This window comes from Rhinolophus hipposideros (assembly GCF_964194185.1).
Source record: "Rhinolophus hipposideros genome assembly, chromosome: 9".
Taxonomy (NCBI): domain Eukaryota; kingdom Metazoa; phylum Chordata; class Mammalia; order Chiroptera; family Rhinolophidae; genus Rhinolophus; species Rhinolophus hipposideros.
This window is the reverse complement of record NC_138055.1, coordinates 50990385-51012494: the sequence shown is the minus strand read 5'-3', so window position 1 is coordinate 51012494 and position 22110 is coordinate 50990385. Positions and strand designations below refer to the sequence as shown.

The window sequence follows — 22110 nt, the reverse complement described above, 5'->3', positions numbered from 1 at the left end:
AGCTCTGGCCGTGGCTTCTACCACAGGGGCATCCGATTCGCTGGACCCATTTCCCACTAGCTAGTCCATGTGGAGTCTCTTCCCAAATTCTGGCTCTTGCGGAGGCGACCTTATTTCTGCCACTGCCCAGTGGCCTCCAGTCACCCTCACCAGAACCTCTGAAAACAGAGCCCCAAGCAGCTTGTGGGCTGCTCCTGAACGGGCTGTCCCACCCGGGTGGGCCTCGCCTGGCTGCCTGCCTGTTCACGGGCCTGTCTCCCCCACAGGCCTCCACTGCCAGCCCATTGTCGTTCGCCACCTAGCCAGGAGTGCCACACCACCCAGTGGCCCCCCTCGGGCTCCAGGCCCCCACTGAGACCCTCCAGGAGGCAGAAGCACTTCTACCCTGAGTCTTGCCAGTGGACCTGGAGCCCTGGAATCCGCCAAGGGCCCAGCAGAGGGCTATGCTGCTCCCAACCCAGTGTCTACCCAGCTGTCGAAGCTGCATCTCGCCTGCCGCCAACTGGGCACCAGGTCTTTTGGGGCCTGGCATGGCCCTGGTGCCTGCAGTACTGCACTTTGCCCCCAAGGTCTTCAACTTCATTTCCCAAAGGGTCACCAAGGGTCAGCCCAGGGTGGAGAAACCATTTCCAGCTTTAGCCTACATTGGGGCATCTAGGCCCCTCTGTCATTAGAGCCAGAGGGACGAGAGAAAGCAACTCTCCCTTGTTTTTCTCCCTTCCTTTTCACAGCCCTATGGTCAACTGCGGTCTAGGAATGTCCCGACTTGGGGAGCCCTGGGACCCTGCCAATCTCAGATCATCTTTTACCAGGAGCAAGGCCCTCGTAAGCCTGTGCCTCTTGCTCAGCCGTGCCCTGGTCATAAGGGTAGAGGAGAGATGCCACGCTCGCTGCCCTTTCCATTCCAGCTGACTCTGTCCTTGCCGAGGTGGGCAAAGGGGTTTTCTCTGCCCCAGCCCTAAGACAGCTAGAGAAAGGGTGTGCCAACAGCATCTTCACCTCCTTTCCTCAGCTTTTATTTTGGGGGGCGGGGACATGGTGGTCTTAGTTGGCTATTTTCTCAGTCCCCTGGAAGTTTCTTAGGTCCTGGAAGGGAATGCAGGAGCCCAATCGTTTTTGTACATGTACCATCTCCCTACTCTCTTGTACATAAACCCTAGCCCTTCTTTCAACAAAGGCTTGAAGCACCAGGCCTCTGTCTTCTCTTTCTGAGTGTGGAGGGTTAGGGTGGCCATTTAGCCTCATCGGAGCCACAGGGATAGAAAGGAGGCTGGGCAGAGCTGCCATCTGCTTGGGGGAGGTGAGCGCAGAAGCCTGGAGAAGGGAACCAGGCTGGGTGCCCTCCAACCACACAAAGGGAGGCAGGCCTGCCACGAGACGCTGGTGCCCTCTGCTGGCCATGGGGGGACCTGCCTAGTCCCCAGCGGGTCCCAGTTGCAAATGGGGAAGACAAAAGAGCCACTGGTCATGTTATAAATATTGTTATTTAAAAAACAAAAACAAAATAAAACACACATCCACTGGGTCCCAGGGTTGGAGGAAGGAGTGGTTGAGCCCTAGGGCCCAGGCAGGCAGAAGCAGGCACCGATGCTAGAGGGTAGGACCCCACCCTCTGCCACCCAGGTTGTGTCCACCAGCCTGTCCCTCTTCCCTGGAGGCCCCTTGTCACATTTTTCCTACTGGCACCACCCACCCCGCGTGCCATACACCACCAAGCTCTGGTCTGGGGCTGAGGGCAAGGACTGCGCTACTTGTCCGGGAAGTGGGGGGCCCTTCAACACCACCAGCAACCTGGGGAGGTACCAGCAGTGGTGTGTCGGGGGTGGGGTTACTTGAGAAAAGGTGGATGCACACCAGCCTAAGGAAGGCGTCTGGCAGACGGTGAGGGTGTCGTGGAGCCACAGCCTCACACAGACCCGAGGCTGCGCAGCTTGTGGGGTCACTGGTGGTCATCTAGCTGCTGCAGGAGTGTCCGCCGCCGCCTTTCCAGCTCACCCTCGCTCAGCTCGCTTTCTGACGTGTCCCAGCCCGTCTGGAACAAAGGCACAGCTCACCCAGCGCCTCCCCTGAGGGCTGCGGACGCCCGGACAGAGCACTACGTGGGCCGGGCCGTGGACCTGCCTCTCACCTTCTCCTTCTTGATTCCAAAACCTGGGGAGCGGTTAGGGAGCTCGACCAGCCGGAGCTCCCTGTCCTTGTCCTGTTCCGGCTCTTTTTCCTCACTCTCCTTGCCAGGTTTCTCCTCAGGGTCTGTCTCGCTCTCAGGACTGTTCTGTAAGACCCCAGAGCCGCCTCAGTTCCTGTGAAGGGCAGCCCGGAGGCGGGTGGAAGAGGTCTCACACAATAGCCGGGCCGTGGGCAGAAGCTCTTCTTTACGCACCGACTTGTGTCTTCTCTTCTTAGTTTTCTTTTTTGGTTTCTTGGCTTTCCGAAGGCCATGATCTGGAGATAGAGAACCCCCCCGTCTAAGTGCCATGGGAGAAGGCAGGACTCACCCTTTCCTCTGCCACAGTCCATCCGTCTGTCTGCTCACTCCTGAGACGGGCCTGCCTGAGGTCTCAGTCGTTTTCCTCCCTTCTCCCTGGGCAGGCATGGGAATTTCTTCCTACCCTCCCTCTCCACTCTCCCCTCTGGGACGGGGGCTCCCCAGGGCTTCCTCTTGGTCTGAGTCAACTTCTCTAGCTCTCAACTCTTACCTGATCCAAGGAGAAGGCGGGAGGATGGGGAGCTCCGTCCTCCAAGGGCAGTACCCCCACTTTCAACTGACTCAAGTGAGGAAGAGGGCTCAGAGCCAGACTCAGAAGGGTTCCGCCGCCTCCGTTTGGGGGGCCGGAGAGACGGTGGAGGCAATTCCTCCTCTTCTGACTCAGAGCCCTGGGCAGATAAGCAGAAACATGTCAGCATGGAGGTTCCCTGGCCTTCAGACGCCCTCAAGTCTGGGAGTTGGGGGCAAAGAGCAGGATCCAGGGCCAAAGGAATCCTTAAATCTCCTTCCACGGGAGGTGATGTCGGGAAAAAGTAAGAAAAGTAGTTCTGATTTCCCCAAGACAGTCCAGCCTCACCCACCTCCCTCTACCTGCCAACTCACTGAGGGCGAGTGGGAACGCTTGCGATGGTGCTTCTTGCCCTTTCTGCCGTGCTTTCGGCCTTTGGTGTGAAGGTGCTGGCATTCAGTCTGGTACGGGCAAAGCGAGGGGTGAGGAAGGCACCAGGGTTAGACTCAGCAAGGGCCCTGCAACCTAAGAGCTGTTTCGCCTCCGAGGCTCAAGACTTAGGCCTACCCAGGGCATCTAGGAGCCGCCCCCCTTAAGTTGCCCAGAAAGGAGAGCTGCAGGGCTGGAAAACGGTGCGGCTGGCCTTGGGTGTTCGAGCGCCCGGCTCTGCCTCGCCGCGGGCCTTTAAGCGGACCAGGTGTGCCTCACCTCTAGTACCTGCAGGAACTCCCGGAAGAGCCGGATCCGTTCCGACTCCAGGGTGATCTGCTCAAAGGCTGAGTCGCACACAAAGCGCTCACGGACCTTGAACGGGAGAGCACGGCTGATGAGACCGGCCCCGGCACGGCCTGGGCGCCGCCGTGAGCGCAGGGCAGGGCTAGGGCGGAGGAAGGAAGGGAGCCGGAGCCGAAGCCAGCTGTGCGGACCGGGGTGAGCCACCAGTGGTGGAGCAGCAAGGCTGCCCTCAGGACGGGCGGCGTGGCGCCCGGCTGCAGCCCTGACCTCTTCCCAGGCGGTGCCCAGCTCCAGGGCCGGCACGGCCTGCCTCAGCATGCTTCGAAAGGCAGCCTCCCTGCGCCGCAGCCTGCGTGCCTCCTCCTTCTCCCGCTCTCGCTCCCGCGCCTCTGCTTTCTCCAGCAGCTGAGGGCAGAAAGCACACAGAACAGGGTCAACCAGGAGGGTGGGTGCCCGGGCCCCTCTCAGGTATACTTTAGGAGGTGGGAAGTTGGGGTCTGGGCTCCTACCATCATCCCCTGAACTGGGGGTGGTTATACGGGGACAGTGAGCGAGAAGGAATGGAACAAGACACAGGGGTGAGTCTGAGCAGGCGCCCTGGCTGCAGCCCCGCCCCGCCTGACCCCTCACACTATTGAAGGTCAGCTTGATGTTGCCTGCGTCCAGCGCGGCAGCCCTCTTGTCAAAGCTTATGACGTGGGCGAAGTCCTCAAAGGCTGTGTTCACGTCCACACAGAAGCCCCGGTCCTGTGGGCACAGCAGCGCATGAAGCCAGGGGCACCTCCAGGGCAGGCATAGGGGTCCGACTGCGGGATGCTCACGAAGTCCCCTCCCCAGGAGACGCACGGACTGGGGTGCGCTCAGAGTCCTGTCCCGAGTCCTCACCTTCCGATGATTAAGCCTCTGGGCCTACCCTGGTGTCACAGTTGCTGGAGGGTTGGATCACACAGGGAGGGCGGGGAGGGGTGTGTGTGTGTGTGTGTGATGTCTGCTGATCGATGCCTGACTTTTTCACAATTAGTTCTTTGTTCCTTTGGCTTCAAGCCTGGGCCCCTGCTGGACCCTTCTGCTGCTCAGTCACTTCCTTGCACGCTCAGCCAGCCTCTGCTGGTCCCTCCCTTTGGCTGTATTATTGAGTGCTTACTATGTACCAGCTACCACGCTGAGTGCTTCACACACATTATCTCATTGAATCCTCACCTGTCAAAATTGAAACACAAATTCTAGTCTCCTACTTTTACGTGGAAGAGAAAAACCACGGTTTGGAGAAACTAGAGAACTTGCCCAGTCTCACAGCTCATTAGCAGACGGCTGAGCGAGAACTCTACCCCAGCTCTTTTGAACGCCAAAGCCCGTACTTAGAGGCACTACACCCACAGGTGACATGGTCCACGGGAGAAACAGGCCAACCAGGTGCACAACCCCCAAACAATATTAAAAACACCTCACATTCTCCAAGCACCATAGGCCAGGCTCTGTACTTCTCCTTTCATCCGCACAAACCCCAATGAAGCAGAGCTTTAGGCAAGTTATCTCACTCGGCCAAGACAACTCGGTGGGAAGTGGAGCCGCTGGAGTTCGCAGCCTGGCTTTCCAGTCCGCCGGGGCATGGGCCCAGCCTCTCCCTCTCCCTCAACACAGCTGGAACTGGTTCCAGCCTTCCTGCTGAGAGCAAAGGCATGCTCTTGCTCCTGCGTAGAGGACTTCCTCAACCCACGCTCTCCAGCCCTTCTCAAACATATCAATCTCTTGTGGGGAAGTGAAGCTTCAATCTCATCTCTTCACTGGCTCCTTCCATTAAGCACATACCTCACTTAACCTGGAACTTCCTTGCCACCCTGCTCTTACCTTCCTTAAGCTCACAACCTCTGCCTCTTTTCCTTTGCTTCAAAATCTTTAAATGCAGCACAAAGAAAAATGAATATTGAGTCTATCATAAGCAAGACACTACCAAATGTTATTAAATTCTCACAACCTTGCACATAAGTTATCCCCATTTTACAGATGAGGAAAGTGAGGCTCAGAGCCACTGGTTGGGAGGTCTCTACCAATAAATAGCCAGGAGTTATCTGACTCTAAAGCGTGTGCTGCACCCACCCTACCCTCTTCATGGACACTATTCCCCCAAAGGTTGCTCATGTCCCAATAGGGCCCCTTCTCGGTCCTCGCTCAGCTCACCTGGTTCTCAGCACCTCTGCTATTCATGTCTTCACTGCTCCCCTCACCAGGGTCCCCTCCTGTCTCTCTGACCTCTTTTACTATCTCTCTTATATGCACTTGTGCCCTGAACAGCACTTAGTCTTTGCAATCTGCACTGTCCCTAGGAATTTCATTTCCTACCTCTCATGTTCAGACCCATACTAGACTGGATATTTAATAGACACTTCAATTCAGCAGATCCCCCCAAACAATCATTTCCCGTGAGCACCTCTCCCCAGTCCCACGCCCCCATGGATCTCCCAGGCCCAGATCTTCTGTCTGCCAGCGCTTCCAAGTCCGGGGCTCTTGGCATTATCCTGTGGGATGAGAGACACCAGCGCAGCCCGCCTGACTGGGGTGCCATGGGAACTCCCGGCTCACCGGCCTTCCGCAGGCAGGAGCCCAAGCAGGGGAACTGTCTAAGGAAGCTTCTTTCTCTGGAGGAGTGAAGAGACAGGACTCGGCGAGGACAGGCCTCCTGCAGGCCCGTCGGCAGTACCAGCCCCTCGCTGGCTAAAAGTCAGATGTCCAATAAAATTTAGCTCTCCTGGGATTAGATATGTCTACTTTGTATGATTAGTCTATTGAATATATGCTACATACTTTATTCCTCCCTGCTCCAGGTTGTTTCTGAGAATAATTCCCCCAATGGAATTCCTGTTTTCTCCAGCCCAGTTCTTCCTGCTTAATTGTCACCAATGGCGCCATCATCCCCTCCTACCAACTCCAACTCACTTCTTCCTTTCCCTCAATCACACACACACACACACACACACCCCTGTCAATGAGTGACTATCGTGCTGGTTTAAAACTTCCTTTTAACAGCAGAAACATTTCTGTCAATAAAAATATCATGCAGAACCTCGAAGTAGAGAAGATAAGCAAGCTGCTGTACTTGCGAACAGGAAGGAGCGTAACTCCCTCCTGCTCGTCCGAAGGCACCGCTGAGGAAACCTAGGGAGTCTCAGAAACAGCTGGGACGCCACAGCTCTTTCCTCATCTGCCACCCCCGTGCCCAGCCCATGCTCACGTCCCACCTGGTTCACTGCACAGCCTCCTGACTGGCCTCCCTCCCCACCTCCCACACCTCTGACCCAGCCTCAAGAGGCCAGGGCCACTCAGACTTTTCTACCAAATGGCCCCCCAACGGGGCACAGGTCTGGGAGGGAGTCAGAACAGGATGACTCAAGCTCAACATTTATTTGAATTACTTGCCACTATCGCTGTCCGTAGTATTGAGGCTGCAGGTACTAACCACCTAGTATCACCTGCTCCTCAGTATGCGGTACCACTCCACACGCTCACCAGGGCTTTTCCAAGACGTCATCTGATCATTTCATTCCCCAGCTCCCCATTACTTACAAGATAAAAATTCAACCTGCTTGTTTTCGCATTCAAGGAATTTTACACACAGGGCTCTACTTCCAAACTGGGACATGTGGTTCCAGAGAACAGAGGAAGCCACAGGACAGACAATACATGTCTTACCTGAGGTCAGTAATTTTAAAATATTAAGTTTGTGTTAGGCAGAGAAGTAACATGGTATTAGAATACAACACCTGCGTGAATTTGTAGGGCAGAACACAGGACTTCAAAGAAATGCTGTGTGTGCAGTGGGGTGTTTCTAGCTTTCTTCTCAGACCCCTCTCGCCTTACAGGCGCCACGTTATTACTACCCCTCTCCGTAAGCAGGCACACTTTGGTGGAAAACTCTCATTTTTCAGACGAGGAAACTGCGGCTCAGATAGGTTAAACACAGTGTGCTCAAGGTCACACCACCAGTACGTGGTTAAGCTCTTTTAGCCCAGGCAGTCTGCCTCCATGGTCCTGCTCCTCACAAATGTGCATACCGCCTCCTCAAATGCATTAGAATGTTCTTCCCTTCCTCAAAGAAATAAGCTTTCTGTTTTTTTCATCTGAAACACAAGTCCATCGCTCCCTTTTCCATCTTTGATAGGCATGGAGATTGAGAACTACTTCTCCAGTGTAAGGAAAGCAACATGCAGTGCGACTGCGATGGTAAATGGCAGCTGAACTCACTGCCACCACAGGGAAGTGATAAGAAGTAGTGAAGATAAGAATGACGTGCCTCTTCTAAAATGCAGTGGCATCTCAGGGGGGGTGTCCCTGAATGCCTTGCAAAACCAGCCCAGTGCTTCTAGATAATCCAAATTCCCAAGAGAAGCTGTAGATCCAGATTTTTATGTGCTATCTCCTGATCTTAAAATGTGACAAAAATTCCAAACTTTTCTAAAACGCTGTACGGATCAGGAGGAACATATCTGTGAGCTACCAGTTTAAGATTAGCTATGCTCCTGGCTCCTCGAACCTGCCATTCCCTGTCCCACCCCACTTTCGCTCCTGTAGTCCCCTGTGCCCAGGACCTCCACCAACTCAAATGTCAATTCTTCTGATTCTCGTCTTTGTAATAACACTTGCCCCTCTGTGTAACAATTGTGACGTCTACCTTCCTATTAGGCTGCGAGCTCCTTATGAGCAGAAATGGTATCTTATTCATTTCTGTGTCCCCAGTGCAGGTAAAGTATCACAGCAGGTATCTGCTGAAGTGAGCTGCAATGCTCCTGCCAAACTGGGGAGTACGCTCTGTCCCCAGCCTGCATCCATTCACAAGCCCACGTCTCCCTCACCTTAAGGATGTCCTTAATGATCTTCTTCTCATCATGGAATCGTGCCTTCAACTCCTCCACATAGAACTTGAACAAGTCCAGAGGGGTGGAGCCTGTGGGGGAGGGAGGGAGGGGGGCCTGGCGGGCGGCAGCTTCCCAAGGCCTGGGGGTGGGGTCGAGGACAGGACCCAGGAGTGGGAGTGCAGAGAGCCCAGCAGGGCAGGAAGCCAGGCCAGAGAAGGGGAGCCCGGCTGCCTTACCCGGCTGGCCCAGCATGTTGGCAAAGCGGACATCAGTGCTGACTGCTGGGTACAGCTCCATCCAGGTGGACATAGAGTGCAGCTGCCCTGTCTCGTGCAGCTCGTCCAGGAAGGTCTGAGCAGGGAGAGTCCAGTGATAGGGAGAGTGAGACAGGGAGGGAGGCAGAGCCAAAGACTGGGGAGGAAAAGAGGAACGGCAGGAGGGGCAGGGACAATCCAGATTGAGGAAATGCAGGCCAGGGAGACAGAGATGAAGAGATACAGATGGGGAAGCAGAGAGCAATGCGAAAGGAAAGAATGTAAATACAGAGAGGGACAGACTAAAACACGAGAGTGAGCCAGGCTGGGAGGCAAAGAACAGAAACTTGCCTGCAGCACAACCTTCCCATGACTTGGTTTCAACTTCCCCATGTGTTACGGTTAAGTAACCCTCACTACTACCACCTCCAAGCTGGCAAAAAGCTATGCCTGTCTGGCTCCCCACCAAAGAGACATAAACTTGGCCCAGCTGCCAGGCTGTGCCTTTAGGGTGCTCTCTGCTGGCAGTTTCTGGGTGGCACACACATCTCGTCTCCCTCGAGGAGCAGGGCTGAGTTGAGGGGACATGGCAGGGGCAGACAGCGGGCACCAAGAGGCCTGGTGGGGCTGGGGCAGGGCTGGGCACAGAGAAACAGTGGGCCTGGCGGAGGAGGCAGGGCACAGTGGGAGGCCACGATGCAGGCAGAGCTGAGCTCTGATCGGGGTGGCAAACATACCTGGAAGGCCTCCCGGTTCTTGCGTTGCTGGCGCCGCTCCCGGAGGCGGGCCCGCTCCCGCTCTTCCTCCTCCTCCCTCTCTAAAGCTCGGATGTGCTCCTCGAAGCAGATCAGTGCGTCTTCCTTGTCCATGTCTAACCGCAGGGAGGAGATTCAGTGGGCACCGCCCCAGGGGACACCCTCAACCCCAGCACCCCCACTGCTTCAAGGATGCTGTCCCCGTAGGTACCGGGGAGAGCCAGGATGACAGAGGGCTCTGTGGCAGACGCCACCGGAATGGGGTTCTTGGGGAGGGATCACTAATTAATTGTATGAAAAAAAATTAGGCAAGAATTTAGCTCTTATACATTTAGTTACTGGAAGTCATCATGTTTATGAAATCAGTTCTCTTGAGATCTGAGGTTTCATGGTTTATGGAACCAGGAACCAAATGAGCTTTGATGCAACTTCAGAAGGTGAATTTCTGATGTAGCCAGTCATCACCGGGCAGAAACAGCATATGGTAACATGCGTGACCAGTTTGTGCCAACACTGCCATGACAATCTAAGACAATCTTCACATCAGCTATAAAAACCATCATCTCCAGGCCTTCTGATTCCTACCCCACAGCTCTTCCTCCGAGGACACATCATCTCCAGGTCAACAGTGGACCCCATGGGGGAGAGAGTGTCCCGAGCATTCCGGCCGCTCCCGAGTCCAGAGACGGACAGGGACTCCTGGCCGTCCAGGAGGGCAGGAGGTGCAGGGGAGCTGTGTGCGGCGGCCCTGGAGGCCCGTCAGTGAGCAAGGGGAAGGGACAGGTGGGAGTGGGGCCCCAGGCTTACTCTGAAGCTGATGGTCCTGAGCAAAGCTGGGGTTGTCCATGAGGTACTGCTGGGCCTGGGACCACGTGGTCTGGAAGGTGACGCTGCTCATCCCATCCAGGATACCCTTCAGGGCCTGGATGTTGCGGCGCCGGAGCTGCTTGGCCTGTTCCTGGGGAGCCACAGGATGGGGTGAGGCAGGGCAGCCAAAAGTGCCCAAGTGGGCCTGGCCAGAGAGGACTGGGGAAAGGCAGGCAGCTAGGGGACCCCAGGAGGGCCAGGCACAAGGCCTTCATGTCCCCAGCAAGGGGAAGGAGCACAGGGGACTCCTTCCTGCTGCCACGCCCAGGGTTGGAGGCCCAGAGCGGAGGTAAAGATGTGTAAGTGCCGCACCAGCTTCCAAGTAAGAAGCGGGGACCCCGGGGCATTTGGAGAAATGAACGGCCAGGGTCTGTAAGGAAGCAAAAACTGGAAGTCTGAGACTTCCCAGTGACTGTTACCTTCTCCTTCTTGGCCAGGAAGAAGAGGACGTCATCATAAACCTCTTTTCGATCCCTCTCGGGGACCACCGCCCAGACCTCCAGCTCCCCAAAGGTCTGTTCTGCCCGCCTGTGGAGCATATGGACTGTGGGTAGGCAGGCCGAGCAGAGAGACCCCGGGCCACCCCAGCCCAGGTCCCTGACCGGTAGCGGGTGGTGGAGGTCATGCGCTCGTGCTGCTCCAGGAAGTGCTGCAAGGTCTGCTTGGCCTCCTTGGCCCTTAGCCGGGCCTCTTCCTTCTCCTCCTTCTCCCGCTGCGCCTTGTACGCATTGAATGCCTGCTTTTTCTCACTCAGTTTGGGCAAGGCACTGGGGTGGGAGTTGGGGGGAGGGGGGAACAGAGGAGTCAGCCTGAATCACCCTGCAGAGCCCACAAAGCAGGATCATGGCACACGGGGGACAGGTCTCCACAGCACTGAGAGAGGGGTCCATGCATGGGCACAGCAGGCTGCAGGGGCTCCAGGGTACAAGGAGGCAAGACAGGTCTCTGAGAGGTGGGAGGGGGAGAGGCAGTGAGGGGAAGCGATGGGCTCCAGGACGCTGCTACTGCTTGGCCCTTGCGCTTTGGGGTACGCAAACTGCAGTTGGGGCTCTGCCCTATCCTGCCCCTTTTCCCCCATTAACTCAATTCAAATCAATTCAATTCAACAAGCATTTATTGAATGTTTCACGTCTGATTCCTCCCCTTCCTCTTGGAGGACCTCCGTAGCTTCTCTTCCCCTCAAACCCTCCCGTCTACCATGCTCCTGACTCTGGCCCCTTGGGGCCTCTGAGCTAGGGCTTCTCAGGGAGTCGCTCGCCCAGTCGCTCTATGAACGGGCTCTAGAGGGCCTGGCTCCCTCTGCCCAGGCCTACCTGTACCGGGGGTCGGTAACCACCATCTTCATGGCCTGTTCCCATGAGGCGTTGGAGGGGACAGCCTGGAATGGAGCAGGTGGGGGTCAAGAGGCCTGGCCCCCTCCAGCCCCCTCCAGGCCTGCCCTGGGAGCGCCCCCCTCAGCACCTTGTCCCTCAGCAGCTCCTTAAAGGCCTGCTTTGCCTTCTCACGGTTGCTCCAACTGAGGCCAGACCGCTCTGGTTCTGGCTTTGCCTCCTCTTCCTCCTGCTGTAGTGGCTGCTGCTGTCCAGCAGAACTGGGAGGCACAGGGGGCTCAGAACCCGCACCCTGTCCCCGGAGGCTGCAGTGCCCTGCATGATCCGCAGCAAACCCCCTCCTGCCTCCCCAGAGCAGCCCTCTTCTGCCCTTGAGGTCATGTCCAAACCTCCACACCCTTCCTGACAGGCCTAGTGGAAGTCAAGGGTTGAACCAGGCTGGGAGCCTGCCTAAGGCCAGCATCCAGAAGGCCGTGTGGGGGGCCCTCACCTGCTGGGGCCCTCCTCCGGCTGCTGCAGGAAGCCCTGCTCCAGGGGCTGGGCCGCGTCTGACACATCACAATCTTCACTCCCACCTGGCTCGGGTTCTAGGAGGCCCATGGGCATGGGGGTGGGGCCAGGAGGCGCAGGTGGGGGGTCGGGCTGTGGCTGAGGAGGCGGCTGCTGCTGTTTCCTGCAGGTGAGCCAGAAGGGCAGTGTCCAGAAGTAGAGCAGGGACAGAGGTGATCAGGGGCCGGAGAAGGATGCACCAGAGCAGACCACTCCGCAAGGAGACTGAGAGCTGGCTCTTCCTCCCGCGGAGCAGAGGTCATGGGGATGGAGTCCACTCCCGCCCCTCAGGTAGCCCCGAGTACAGACAGACAGGCGGCAAGTCACTCACCCTACGGCCTCTTGTTTGACTAGAGCTGCAATGGGAAAGGGAACAGGGTCACAAGCTAGCAAGGGCCCCTCCCAGAGCCCCTGCCTGAGCCCACCCCGTCCTCACCCTCCAGGTCAGCCAGGTCCTTGGGCCGGGTCCAGCGGGACTCCTTACTCTGGTTGTTATAGTAGTAAGGTTTGCCTGTGTCTGACTTATACTCTTTCCAGGGACACTGGGACAGCAGCAACTGCAAGAGAATGGGTCAGAGGACATCAGTGGGCTGGGTATGCCCTCCAGCCACAGTTGGGGGGCTACGGGGACCCAGGGAATAGGGGACACAGCGGTTTTTAGCTACCACCTGGCCTGGCTCAACATGGGGAAAGGTGGACTTCCTAAGCTCCTAGGGAGATTGAGGTGCTCAGGGATCTCGGGCTCAGAGAAAGCACAGTGTGTACGGTCAGAGACTCGGGAGAGCAAGCACTTGGAAGGGTCGGGGCAGCTGACAGAAGGGCCAGAAAGCCCCGCTCAGGACCTCCGCCTTGGACTTGAGCACGCTGGGCTTCTCCCACACGGACTGCTTGTCGTCAGCATTGTAGTAGTAGATGCGCCCATCAGGGGCCACATGCTCACTCCACAGGGCCCTCTGGGGGAGGGGGGCACAGAATGGTGGTCAAGACCCCTTTCCCAAAGGTTCTTCTCCGCACCCCAAAGATTGAACCATTAGCCCCCCACTTTCAGCCTTTCTACCCAGAGACCCCTGAGCTGGAAGAACTCACCGGAGGGCCTGTCCCAGGCACAGCAGCTAGAAAAAAAGCCAAAGGAAAGACGCTAAGTCCTTGCACCAACACCCCTCTCATCCCCACCTATTCCTCCCTTACTCCAACCCCAATATGTACCCCCTAGTCCCATCAAAATCCCAGGCCCCCTGGCATCCCAACAGGCATGATCCAGGGTGGGCTCTAGTCCCCTCTCCCCTATACCCCCCAACCTCCGAGCCTGGGGGGAACAGACCCCCAGAAGACTCACAGCTGGCGGTGTCCGCACCCGGAGCCGTCTGCCGAAGAAAGAGGAGGGGGAAGGGTTGGGGCCAAGCCCAGTGGCCCCCAGGACCCAGGCCATGGGGGACAGAGAAGCAGGCCAGGCCAGGATCCATGTGTCCTGCTCCCAGGGATCTCTGCTCCCTAACAAGCTTCCCCCACCCTTTAGGGCCGTGGCTCTAAGACCCCAAGGGAACTCGCACAACAGCTCCTTTCTTCGTTTTCCTCAAGCCAGAGTGTTTTGTTGAGCCCACCTCGGAGGCCCACGCCTTCCACAGTGGATGCCCAATTCTATGTCCTACCCAGACTCTACTACACCGTGCAGCGGCACAAGAAGGTGCTGGTGTTTCCTCCAGAGACAATGAAGATGTGAAGAGGGACCGTATTTACGTGTGCAGAGAGCTAGCTCTGTGAGGGTGAGCAGTAGCTGGCATGAGTGTGTCCCTTGAGGGAGATGGGCACAGTGGTGAGTAACAAGAGAATTTATACGCCTTTGGGAACGAGTGAGAAACGAGAAGAGCTGAGTACATGGCTGAGAGGAGGACTGTGTGGAGAGTGCTGCCAGGGACCCAGGTACATCCGATGAAAAGAGGCAAAGCATGGAGCCAAGTCCCTGAACTCCAAGTCACATCCGGAGTGCTGCAGGTCAGAGCCTGCTTCCTGCCGGCCCCAGTGCTTACCGCTGCGGTGACGGGCACCGCTGGCATCAGCATTCCCGGCATCATGGGAGGTACCATCCCGGGGATCTATGGATACAAAGAAGACAAAGAAGACAAAGAAGCACAGGCTGAGCAGGGTCCTGAGCAAGACGGCTGGGGCTGTGACCCTCACACGGACACCTTCTCAGGCAACCCCGAGGGATTCTGGGGTTTCCTCCAGTCATTCCGCAGACGAACCCACATGGGCCTGGCCTGAAGCTCCTTCCTTCCCTCCCCCGTTTCTGAAGTCCAGACGCCCACTCTCATCTCCACCCCCAGCTAAACTGACAGGGTTCTCTGAGGCCCTGGTGCAAGGGAGAGGATTACCTGTGTGATTGGTGGTGGCGCCCCCATGGGTGGCAGCATTGGGGGCATGATGCCCGGGGGGATGGGGGGGATGGCTGGTGGTCTCTGACTCATGGGAGGTAGTCCCATTGGAGGAAAGGGTGGGGGGATTCCTGGAGGGGGCATCTGCAAATGAGGAAAAAAAAGACATACTAGCCAAGAAGACACAGCCTGGGACCTGGCAGGAAACATCCACTTGTCTCCCACCTGAGCCTTCCACCTTAGCTCTGAGGCAATTCCACGGCTTTAGTTTGAGATGCACAAAGCATGACACTGCCTCCTTCCTCACCACTGGGATAGACTGATAACTGGGGGTGGTGAGGGGGTGGGGTGGGGGTCCTCTGGGTCTAACAAGCAAGCACACAGCTTCTTGAGAGGTAGAGAGGGAAGAGGGAAAAGGGAAGTGTAACCACCAGACAGCGGCTGGAAGGCTTCAGCTCTTCAGCAACTCTCCCCAAAGAGGCCCGAAGGCAGGTGTCCAGGTACCCAATCCGCAGTCCCCTGCGTCCCACCCCTTTTTCTCCAACTTGATGACCACCAGCTGCTAGTCCAGCTGACTTGCGTGGCATATGTAAATACAGATAAGGAGTAGTGAAAGAGAAAGACAGTCCCACCCCGCCCTTACAACTAGTGGGGTCTTCTCCCTTCCACTTCCATTCTACCCCAGCCCGTGTGTCCCAAGGACAAAAAGTCAAAGAGGGAACTGTTAACGTTATGGATGGAGAGGGGAACCCCAGCTTCTCCTACCCCAATACTCCAGCAAGACCGTCCCTCTTCCAAGGGCAGCAGAGGGCGTTTTTACACAAAAACCGTGCAGCAGTGCTAGGGACTGGGGAGCTAGGGGTATAGGCTGGAAAAGCCAAGCCCAGGGAAAGACACAAAACTTACGAAGGGTGGTGGCATCATGGGGGGCCCCGGTGGGAAGGGGGCAGGCGCTGCTGGGGGCCGGGGACCAGAATCGGGAACCGACTGTTGAGGGAGAGAAAAGTCATAGGACCCAGGATGGGCAAGGATGGGCTTTTGCAAAAGGTACGCATAGGGGTGAGGGTGAAAAAGGAGAACAAAGTTCCGAGGAAGGGTCTCCAAGCCCAATTTCCTGCTCACCCCCAGCTCTGAGCCCTGGGTAGGTCTGCTCTTCTCTTCCACCAGCACAGAGCCAGCTGGCCGTGCCTCTTCGACGTCAACTTTATTTTAGAAGTTTCCATTTTGCCAAAGCCACAGAAAAGATGGAGGAAGCTGTGCTACAAGCACAGATCTGGCTCTGCCTAATGCTTTTCATCCCCTCTCCTGCTTGTGGGCAAGGTTGTGCCTCCTCAAACCAGTTAAACAGAGGCCTCTCATTCCCATAGTAACCAGGAAGGCAGTGGCCTCTTTTCCTGTTCCCCCACCTGAATTCACTCAGGTACAGAGACTCAATCCCAAAGCCCTCTAAACACAGTCACTCGTCCTTCATAAATACTAGTCTCCCTAACTCTCCTCTCTGCACTCCCAGCGCCCTCCCCTAACTGGCCTCATCTTTAGTTCCTTGCTCTCTGACCTTTTCCACTTCCAATTACCTAGCTCACTCTTTAGCTCTGTTCCTCCTCCCCTCCAGATCCTGAACTCCTCTCTCTCTGGGTGAAGCTTTATCAGCCTAGGTCTCCACATTCTACACCTAATGGGATGCTGGCCGCATCCCATCCTTTAGTTCTTAGCTTAAATATCGCTTGCTCTAAGAAGCCTTCCTGACTCTACCTAAAGCAGGTCCTTCCTATTCATTCTCTGTCTGGTCCCCTTTTTAGTTTCCTCATGCACACAACTTTGTAATTACGTTTCCCCTTAACAGAGTGTAATAACATTCCATGAGGATTGGGATCATATCTAGCTTGTTGACAGCTGGATTCCTGGCACCTGCCAGTATCTGGCACATGATGGGTACTCAATAAGTATTGAATGAATGAATGAAAAATGAAGGTACAAATACACTTTATATAGAAATTTCCAATTCGAAAAGTTTACCCTGTAGATAAAGCCCCATATGGCCAAAATGATGTCTGTACAAGATTTCGAGTTCAGTATTATTTGTAAAAACATAAGATTAGAATCAGCCTAAATATCCATCAGTAAGAAACTATGAATTTATACACAAACACAAAGTGAAACACTATGCGGTTATAAAAAAGAATGAAGACGCTCACCGTCTTGATATGAAACAACCTCAAAGATAAATTAACAAGTAGGAAAAAATGCAAAGTGCTGTCAAGTTTTATCACTGTATGAAAATCATAGACAAATGATACACAAGAAATCGGTGGAAGGGGAACTGAGGTGGAAAGGAGACTTCTCACTAATATGCCTTTTTGTAACTTTTGAATATGTGCCCATCTGACTATATTACCCATTCAAAAAAATTTTTTAACTGAACTGAGGTGTGGGGATGCAGCTACAAGGCTCTGCCCTTCCCCCTTTGCTTAAAAGGTGAGGGGTGGTTGAGAAGAGGCCCAGGGAAAGGTGGTAGCTGGCTGAGGAGCCACCTCGCTACTGCCTGATTTCCCGTCCTCAATAATCCTTACGTTGAGAAGGCTCAGCATTTAAAAATGCTTTCTAGCCTCTGCCTTCAGCAAGATCTGTGCTACCTCTCTTCCCAACCATCTTGTCCTAAGGAGAGAAGGAGATAAGACAAACCACTCCCACTTGAATCACCCTGACTCAGTGTTCAACTCCTCTAGCCTTGTATCACACCTGCTCCTGTCCCCGAAACTTTCCTCGGCGTGGGAAGTCGGAAACTAATCAATATGGGGGAAATCCAATTCTCTATACCACACTTTCCCACCTCAAGCTGCCTTAAGATCCTCTCTCTCCTCCCACATGCTACGTATGTAACCATCTTTGGGTCCTACCGGGCTCCAGGTGGCCCATGTCAGAGAATGGTGCACCATCCACACAGTTGTCCAAGACAAAAACATGAGTCATTCTCCACAACTTCCCTCTTCCTTGTCAATACGTCACTGAGTCCTGTTAATGTTGCCTCCTAAAGAGTTCTTGAATCCATCTACTCCTATTTCCTCCTCCACGCCCACCAACTCCTTTCATCTGATCTCTCCACATCCACTCCAAACGGCAGCCGTAACAAGCTCACCAAAACGCACCTAAGACCATGTTACTTCCCTGCTTAAAACTTGTCAATGGCATTCCCACTGCTCTTAGGGTAAAGACCAAAACCCGCGAGGGCCTGGGATGCTGGGTCTCACCTTCTTTCAGTTCTCCACCTCAACATCCCCTTTTGCCTGGGGTAATTTTCCTCCCAACCCACACCTCACCCACATATCCTTCACATCTAGCAGTCATCATTTCCTCAGGAAAGCCTCCCTCCCAACCCAGGGGACCAGCCAGTGCCCTCCTCTACATGCTTGTACACCACGTACCTTTCCCTTCAGAAACTGTCCATTGGAATTTTACAGTTATTTGTACAGTTCTGATTGTACTAATATGTGGCACTAATAAAAACAAATGCTGCCAATTAAATCATGATACTCCACTGATTTTAAGATAAATCTTGACTTCAGAAATGTTAAATAGTGAGTCTCAGAATCAATGAAATCACTATTGCCTCCACTAGGCTGAAAACTCTAAGGGGCAGGGGCTTTGCTTTTGCTCACCCCGATATCCTATCCCCACTATATTTTCCTAACCTGCTACTAGCACACAGTAGGTGCTAACAAATATTTGTTCACTTAATGACTGAGTGGTCTTGACAGGCCTCACAAAACAAAGCTACTGGTAAGGCCTGGTAGTTATTCAGGGAATACAGGATGTCAGAGATGGAGGGGACTCTGGCAACCACCCAGTGTAGCCCCCTTTTTTTCAGATGAGAAAACTAAGGGGGAATAATGGGTCCAAGATCCTACGGCTGGTTAGGGGCAAAGTCAGGACTGGATCTAATCTGCCCTCCAGCCCTACCCCTTGAAAGCAGTCCTTGCATGTGAAGCACGTCTGTTTTTTCACTCCAGTATGTCCCCTGCTTTCAATGCCATGGATTCCCTGCAATCCATGGTTAAATCAGCAAGGATCCAACATTTTCTTCCTTGAGAACCAGTGGTGGCCCCCTATTGCCCACTCTATAGAATCTCTCATCTAACATTCAAAATTCAAAGCCTTTCAACAAGGCCCATGCCACAACTCTTCTTGGCTCCTGACTCAATGGCTTCCCTCCTCTTTGCACATAGATTACTCCATGTGTTTTTTACTCCACTTTGTCTCTCCCTTTGTTTACAATGATCCAATATTCACCTCTTTCAGGTTACCTTTATGACTATCCTCTATAGATACACACTCCTACCTGTGTTCCCTCAGGATAAATGCCACACTACTTTGCAACAAGTGACCTGCTCCTCTAGATGTTTGCTGGGTGTTTCACGTGGGACTGCCTGTCTCCTCACTCCGACATTCAGGGACTGAGTTTTCTTTTAAGTCTCCTCTGAGTGTCTAGGCAAGGCCCTGCACACAAAATACTGTCATGAAACGCAGACTCATCCTTAACCTTATTAGATGTTTGCATACTAGAATATACTAAAGGAGGCAAACGTGTGCATGTGTGCACATTTGCCCAGGTACTTTTGTATAAATTATCTGGGTAAAGACTGCGATGAGACAGAGAGGCAGCTTGGCAGAGATCTATGTAGCCGGGGAAAAGGAACTGGAATCAAATACTGGCTTGGGAAAACCTAAACAATAAAAAAACTAACTGTATACGACCATCTTTAACTTGGAATGGAAACCCCTGGCAAGGATTTAGATACTGGTATGCTTTGGACAGAGGGCAGAGCAATGGAATGAACATAAATTTCTATGGAACTTCCAAAGCCCTCCTTTCCCTAAGCCTCCCCTGAGCGGTGCATATACTTTCTTTCCTGAAACACCTCTTCCCCTATTTCACTTGCTGTAGTGCCTGTACAACTTTGGATCTTATTATACTTCTGGGTGAGAATCTCAAGAAGTAGCTCGTGTGAGAAGGATATAGGAAAGAGGCCTGAAAAAGAAGCAGATCCTGTACCTTCCCTGGAACAAAAATGCATTTGTGGGATAGGAGAGAAGATGAAGAGAGAAGATCATCTGATCTTCATGTGTGGACCAGCGGAAGGACCCCCAAGATGCAATCAATTCTTTTCAGCCTCCATATCTAAGGGGCATCTCAGAATTGAAGATGCAGAAGAAAGAACAAAAGGAAAAAAGGACAAAAATGGTGAAACAGAAGAGAATGGAAAGAGTGAATGATAAGAGCTAACAGCTAATATTTATTGAGTGCTTATCATGAGCCAGATACCATGACACTCATTTACTCCTCGCAACCATCTTAGAGGTTATTATCCCCATTTTATCAATAAACCAACTGAGGTTCAAAGAAATTAAGTAACTTGACCAAGGTTCTAAGAGATTAAATGGCCAAGGCAGGTTTAGAATCCAAGCAGTCTGACCCCAAAGCCTGTGCTTTCAATCCACAAAGTTTCCTTGCAGCAAGGATGATGGTACCACAGGTGTTTCTCACACTTAAATTCATTCCTGTTTCCTTGTCACCCCAATCCTCACACAATCCTGAAATCTTTAGACAGAAAGGCGATCCCCAGGTTGACCTGGTCTGACTCACTCCTTGAGGAGACTTGTGTTGGTAAATGAAGGCTGGAAGGCATGTCTGTCAGAAAGAGGTAGCCATTGCCAAAAAGAATCATGGAGGCTGAGACCAGCTAATTATCCTGTGGACTATCGACCTGCTGCCCTTCTTCAGCTACCCCACACAGCACCGACCCTCCCTCCCTGTTTTCAAGACCATCCTAGCCCCCACTCTCTTGTACCAGCCTTATTATTCCTCCTGCTCCCCAAAGGAACTATCTTCCTAGAAAATATCTTCCGTTGCTTCTCTGGGCTCCTGCCATCTTATTCTCCCTCTGAAGAACAGAATGTTACTTCTGGTCTTCATCTTTATTGGGTTAGGTTTCAACCTCCTCCTCCTCCACTTAAGAGTTCTTCCATCCCTCCAACGGGATTCCAGAGGCCCTGGTTGGCCTGTCCCGGCCTTGCAGGCTTTGTGCCTACCCTCCCCCCACATCCCTAGGGATTTTCTGCACCAGCCCAAGGTCTCATCTTCAACCCCCCTTTTTTTTTTTTTTTTTTTTTTGCTTCCCCGCGTTCTAGAACCCGTTGTCTTGAACTCTCTCAAGCACCACTCCATTTTGGAGCTGGAAGGGATCTGGGTTATCATTCTTATGCATTCTCTCCTTTTTCAAGTAATCGATGGGACATCTGAGGCCCAAAGGCAGGTAGTGACTTGCCCAAGGTCACACAAAGTTGTTACATAGTTTGAGGACCGCAGAGCCAGGGTTGGGACCAAGTGCCCTCTGCTCTCCCATTTCTTGGGCTGTCCAGCACTGGGTGGGGGCCGGAAGCCTCTCTTTCCTCAGGAGACAGTGCCCCCTCCTCCTCTCAGGAGACAATGCGGGGGAAGTGAAGGAGGAGGTCTCCAAGAGGTCTTAAGGGGCATCCACGGCTTCCAAAGGGAACAAGCACTGGGGGAGGGGCATGTCGCACGCCAAATATCCCAGGAGGGGAAACTGTGGCCCCCAGCTCTCCCTTAGTCCCGTGGTTCCCACATCTCCTGCCCCCTCTTCTTTCCCGACCTTTTTCCACAAACCCACCCTTCACTTCTTCCCCTTCTTCTCCACACCCAGTCCCGCAACTCTCATTCCCTTCAACACCACCCCACCCCCCGCCATCCTCCATCATGGCCTCCCCCACCCTTTCTCCCCAAATCCCCGCCCCATCCCCCCTCCTGGGCTCCTCTCCCTAACCGCTCATGCCCCTCGCCCTCCCCGCCCCGGGGTCCCGGGTACGCCCGGCGACCTCCCCGGCCCCCCGGCCCCGGCCCGGGCCGCGGGGGGCGCTGTGGGACCGCCCCGGGCCCCTCCACCCCCGCGCGGGGACGTTACCATGCCAGAACCTCGGAGCAGCTGGGCCGGCTCGGCCCACCCGCCAGTAAAAGCCACTCTGATTGGCCGAGCCGCAGCCGGGAGGGCGGGGCCAGTGGGGGGTCGCACCCCTTGGTGGCCGGGGCTCCGGTCGTTCCCGTCAACCAGCCGGGCCCACACCGGGCCGGATCGCCCGGGTCCGGCCCCGCCCCCGGCGCGGAGACCCAGGCCCCGCCCCTGCGCCGCCGGGTCCAGGGCCCGCCCACCGGGGGGCGGGGCGCACCTACTTAGGGCTCTGACCGACGGCCCCGGCGGCAGACGCCGGGCGGCACAAAGCAGCCACGTCGTGCGTCCCTGGCCGGCTCTTCGTGAACCTGCAACTCTCTTGTCTTCGCGCCCTTCCCGCCGGCCGCCTCCAGACCTTTGCCAGCAGTTTCCCGGCTTTCGCGGCTCGGCTGGCGCGTCCGCCCCTCACAGCTCTCAGCGGCTGGGTCCCATGCGCTCGCTCCCACGACCAGGGGCTGCACTGAAGTATTCGAGTACAGGGGTATCTTTGCACGTAGCAAAGCGTGTTTTTTCATTCGATGCGTAGTTATTTTTAGCGCTTTTTAATTAATGCATCCAACAATTATTGGTTGAGCACCTGTTATGTGCCAGGAACTGTTCCAGGTACTGGGCATACAACAACCGAAAGAAAAAATATCCCCGAAATCCCTGCTCTCATGGG

General features: G+C 54.6%; 2 protein-coding genes across 27 annotated transcripts in view; one reads left to right on the top strand and one right to left on the bottom strand.

Annotated features, from left to right (window-relative positions):
- The window catches only part of FMNL3 (formin like 3), a 49944-nt gene extending 48419 nt beyond the window's left edge, over positions 1-1525 (top strand). For 8 of the 11 annotated variants that reach the window (XM_081061415.1, XM_081061411.1, XM_081061406.1 and 5 more), the window contains one exon: positions 267-1525. Coding sequence is in view for 3 of the 11 variants with exons in the window: in XM_081061410.1 (XP_080917536.1) it covers positions 267-355 (89 nt within the window). In the remaining 8 variants the exon portion in view is untranslated. The remainder of the gene's footprint in view (positions 1-266) is intronic. The other 3 variants (XM_081061410.1, XM_081061407.1, XM_081061414.1) reach the window with 1 other exon arrangement.
- On the bottom strand, positions 1466-21766 carry PRPF40B (pre-mRNA processing factor 40 homolog B). 16 transcript variants are annotated; one of them, XM_081061421.1, is made up of 26 exons: positions 21405-21568; positions 15334-15414; positions 14428-14571; positions 14083-14148; positions 13392-13419; positions 13142-13167; positions 12898-13008; positions 12492-12612; positions 12387-12411; positions 11997-12179; positions 11637-11766; positions 11489-11553; positions 10778-10942; positions 10595-10703; positions 10116-10266; positions 9291-9424; positions 8536-8650; positions 8297-8388; positions 4080-4196; positions 3717-3854; positions 3423-3518; positions 3089-3175; positions 2697-2874; positions 2381-2442; positions 2129-2272; positions 1466-2032 (listed from the first exon to the last, which is right to left on the bottom strand). In XM_081061421.1, exons 1-26 carry the CDS (start codon positions 21405-21407, stop codon positions 1940-1942), a joined length of 2664 nt encoding a protein of 887 aa, XP_080917547.1. In that variant the 5' UTR covers positions 21408-21568; the 3' UTR covers positions 1466-1939. The 16 variants fall into 16 exon arrangements, with proteins under 16 accessions (XP_080917547.1, XP_080917548.1, XP_080917558.1 ...); XM_081061422.1 differs by having other exon boundaries at positions 3432-3518; XM_081061432.1 differs by having other exon boundaries at positions 8297-8650; positions 21405-21595.
- Positions 21767-22110: the final 344 nt, after the last annotated feature.

Coding starts and splice junctions, on each gene's coding strand:
- PRPF40B (XM_081061425.1), bottom strand. Junction 11,767..11,996: donor CCGGAGGAGGGCCCCAGCAG/GTGAGGGCCCCC, acceptor TGTGCCTCCCAG/TTCTGCTGGACAGCAGCAGC. Junction 2,875..3,088: donor AGCGTTCCCACTCGCCCTCA/GTGAGTTGGCAG, acceptor TTATCTGCCCAG/GGCTCTGAGTCAGAAGAGGA.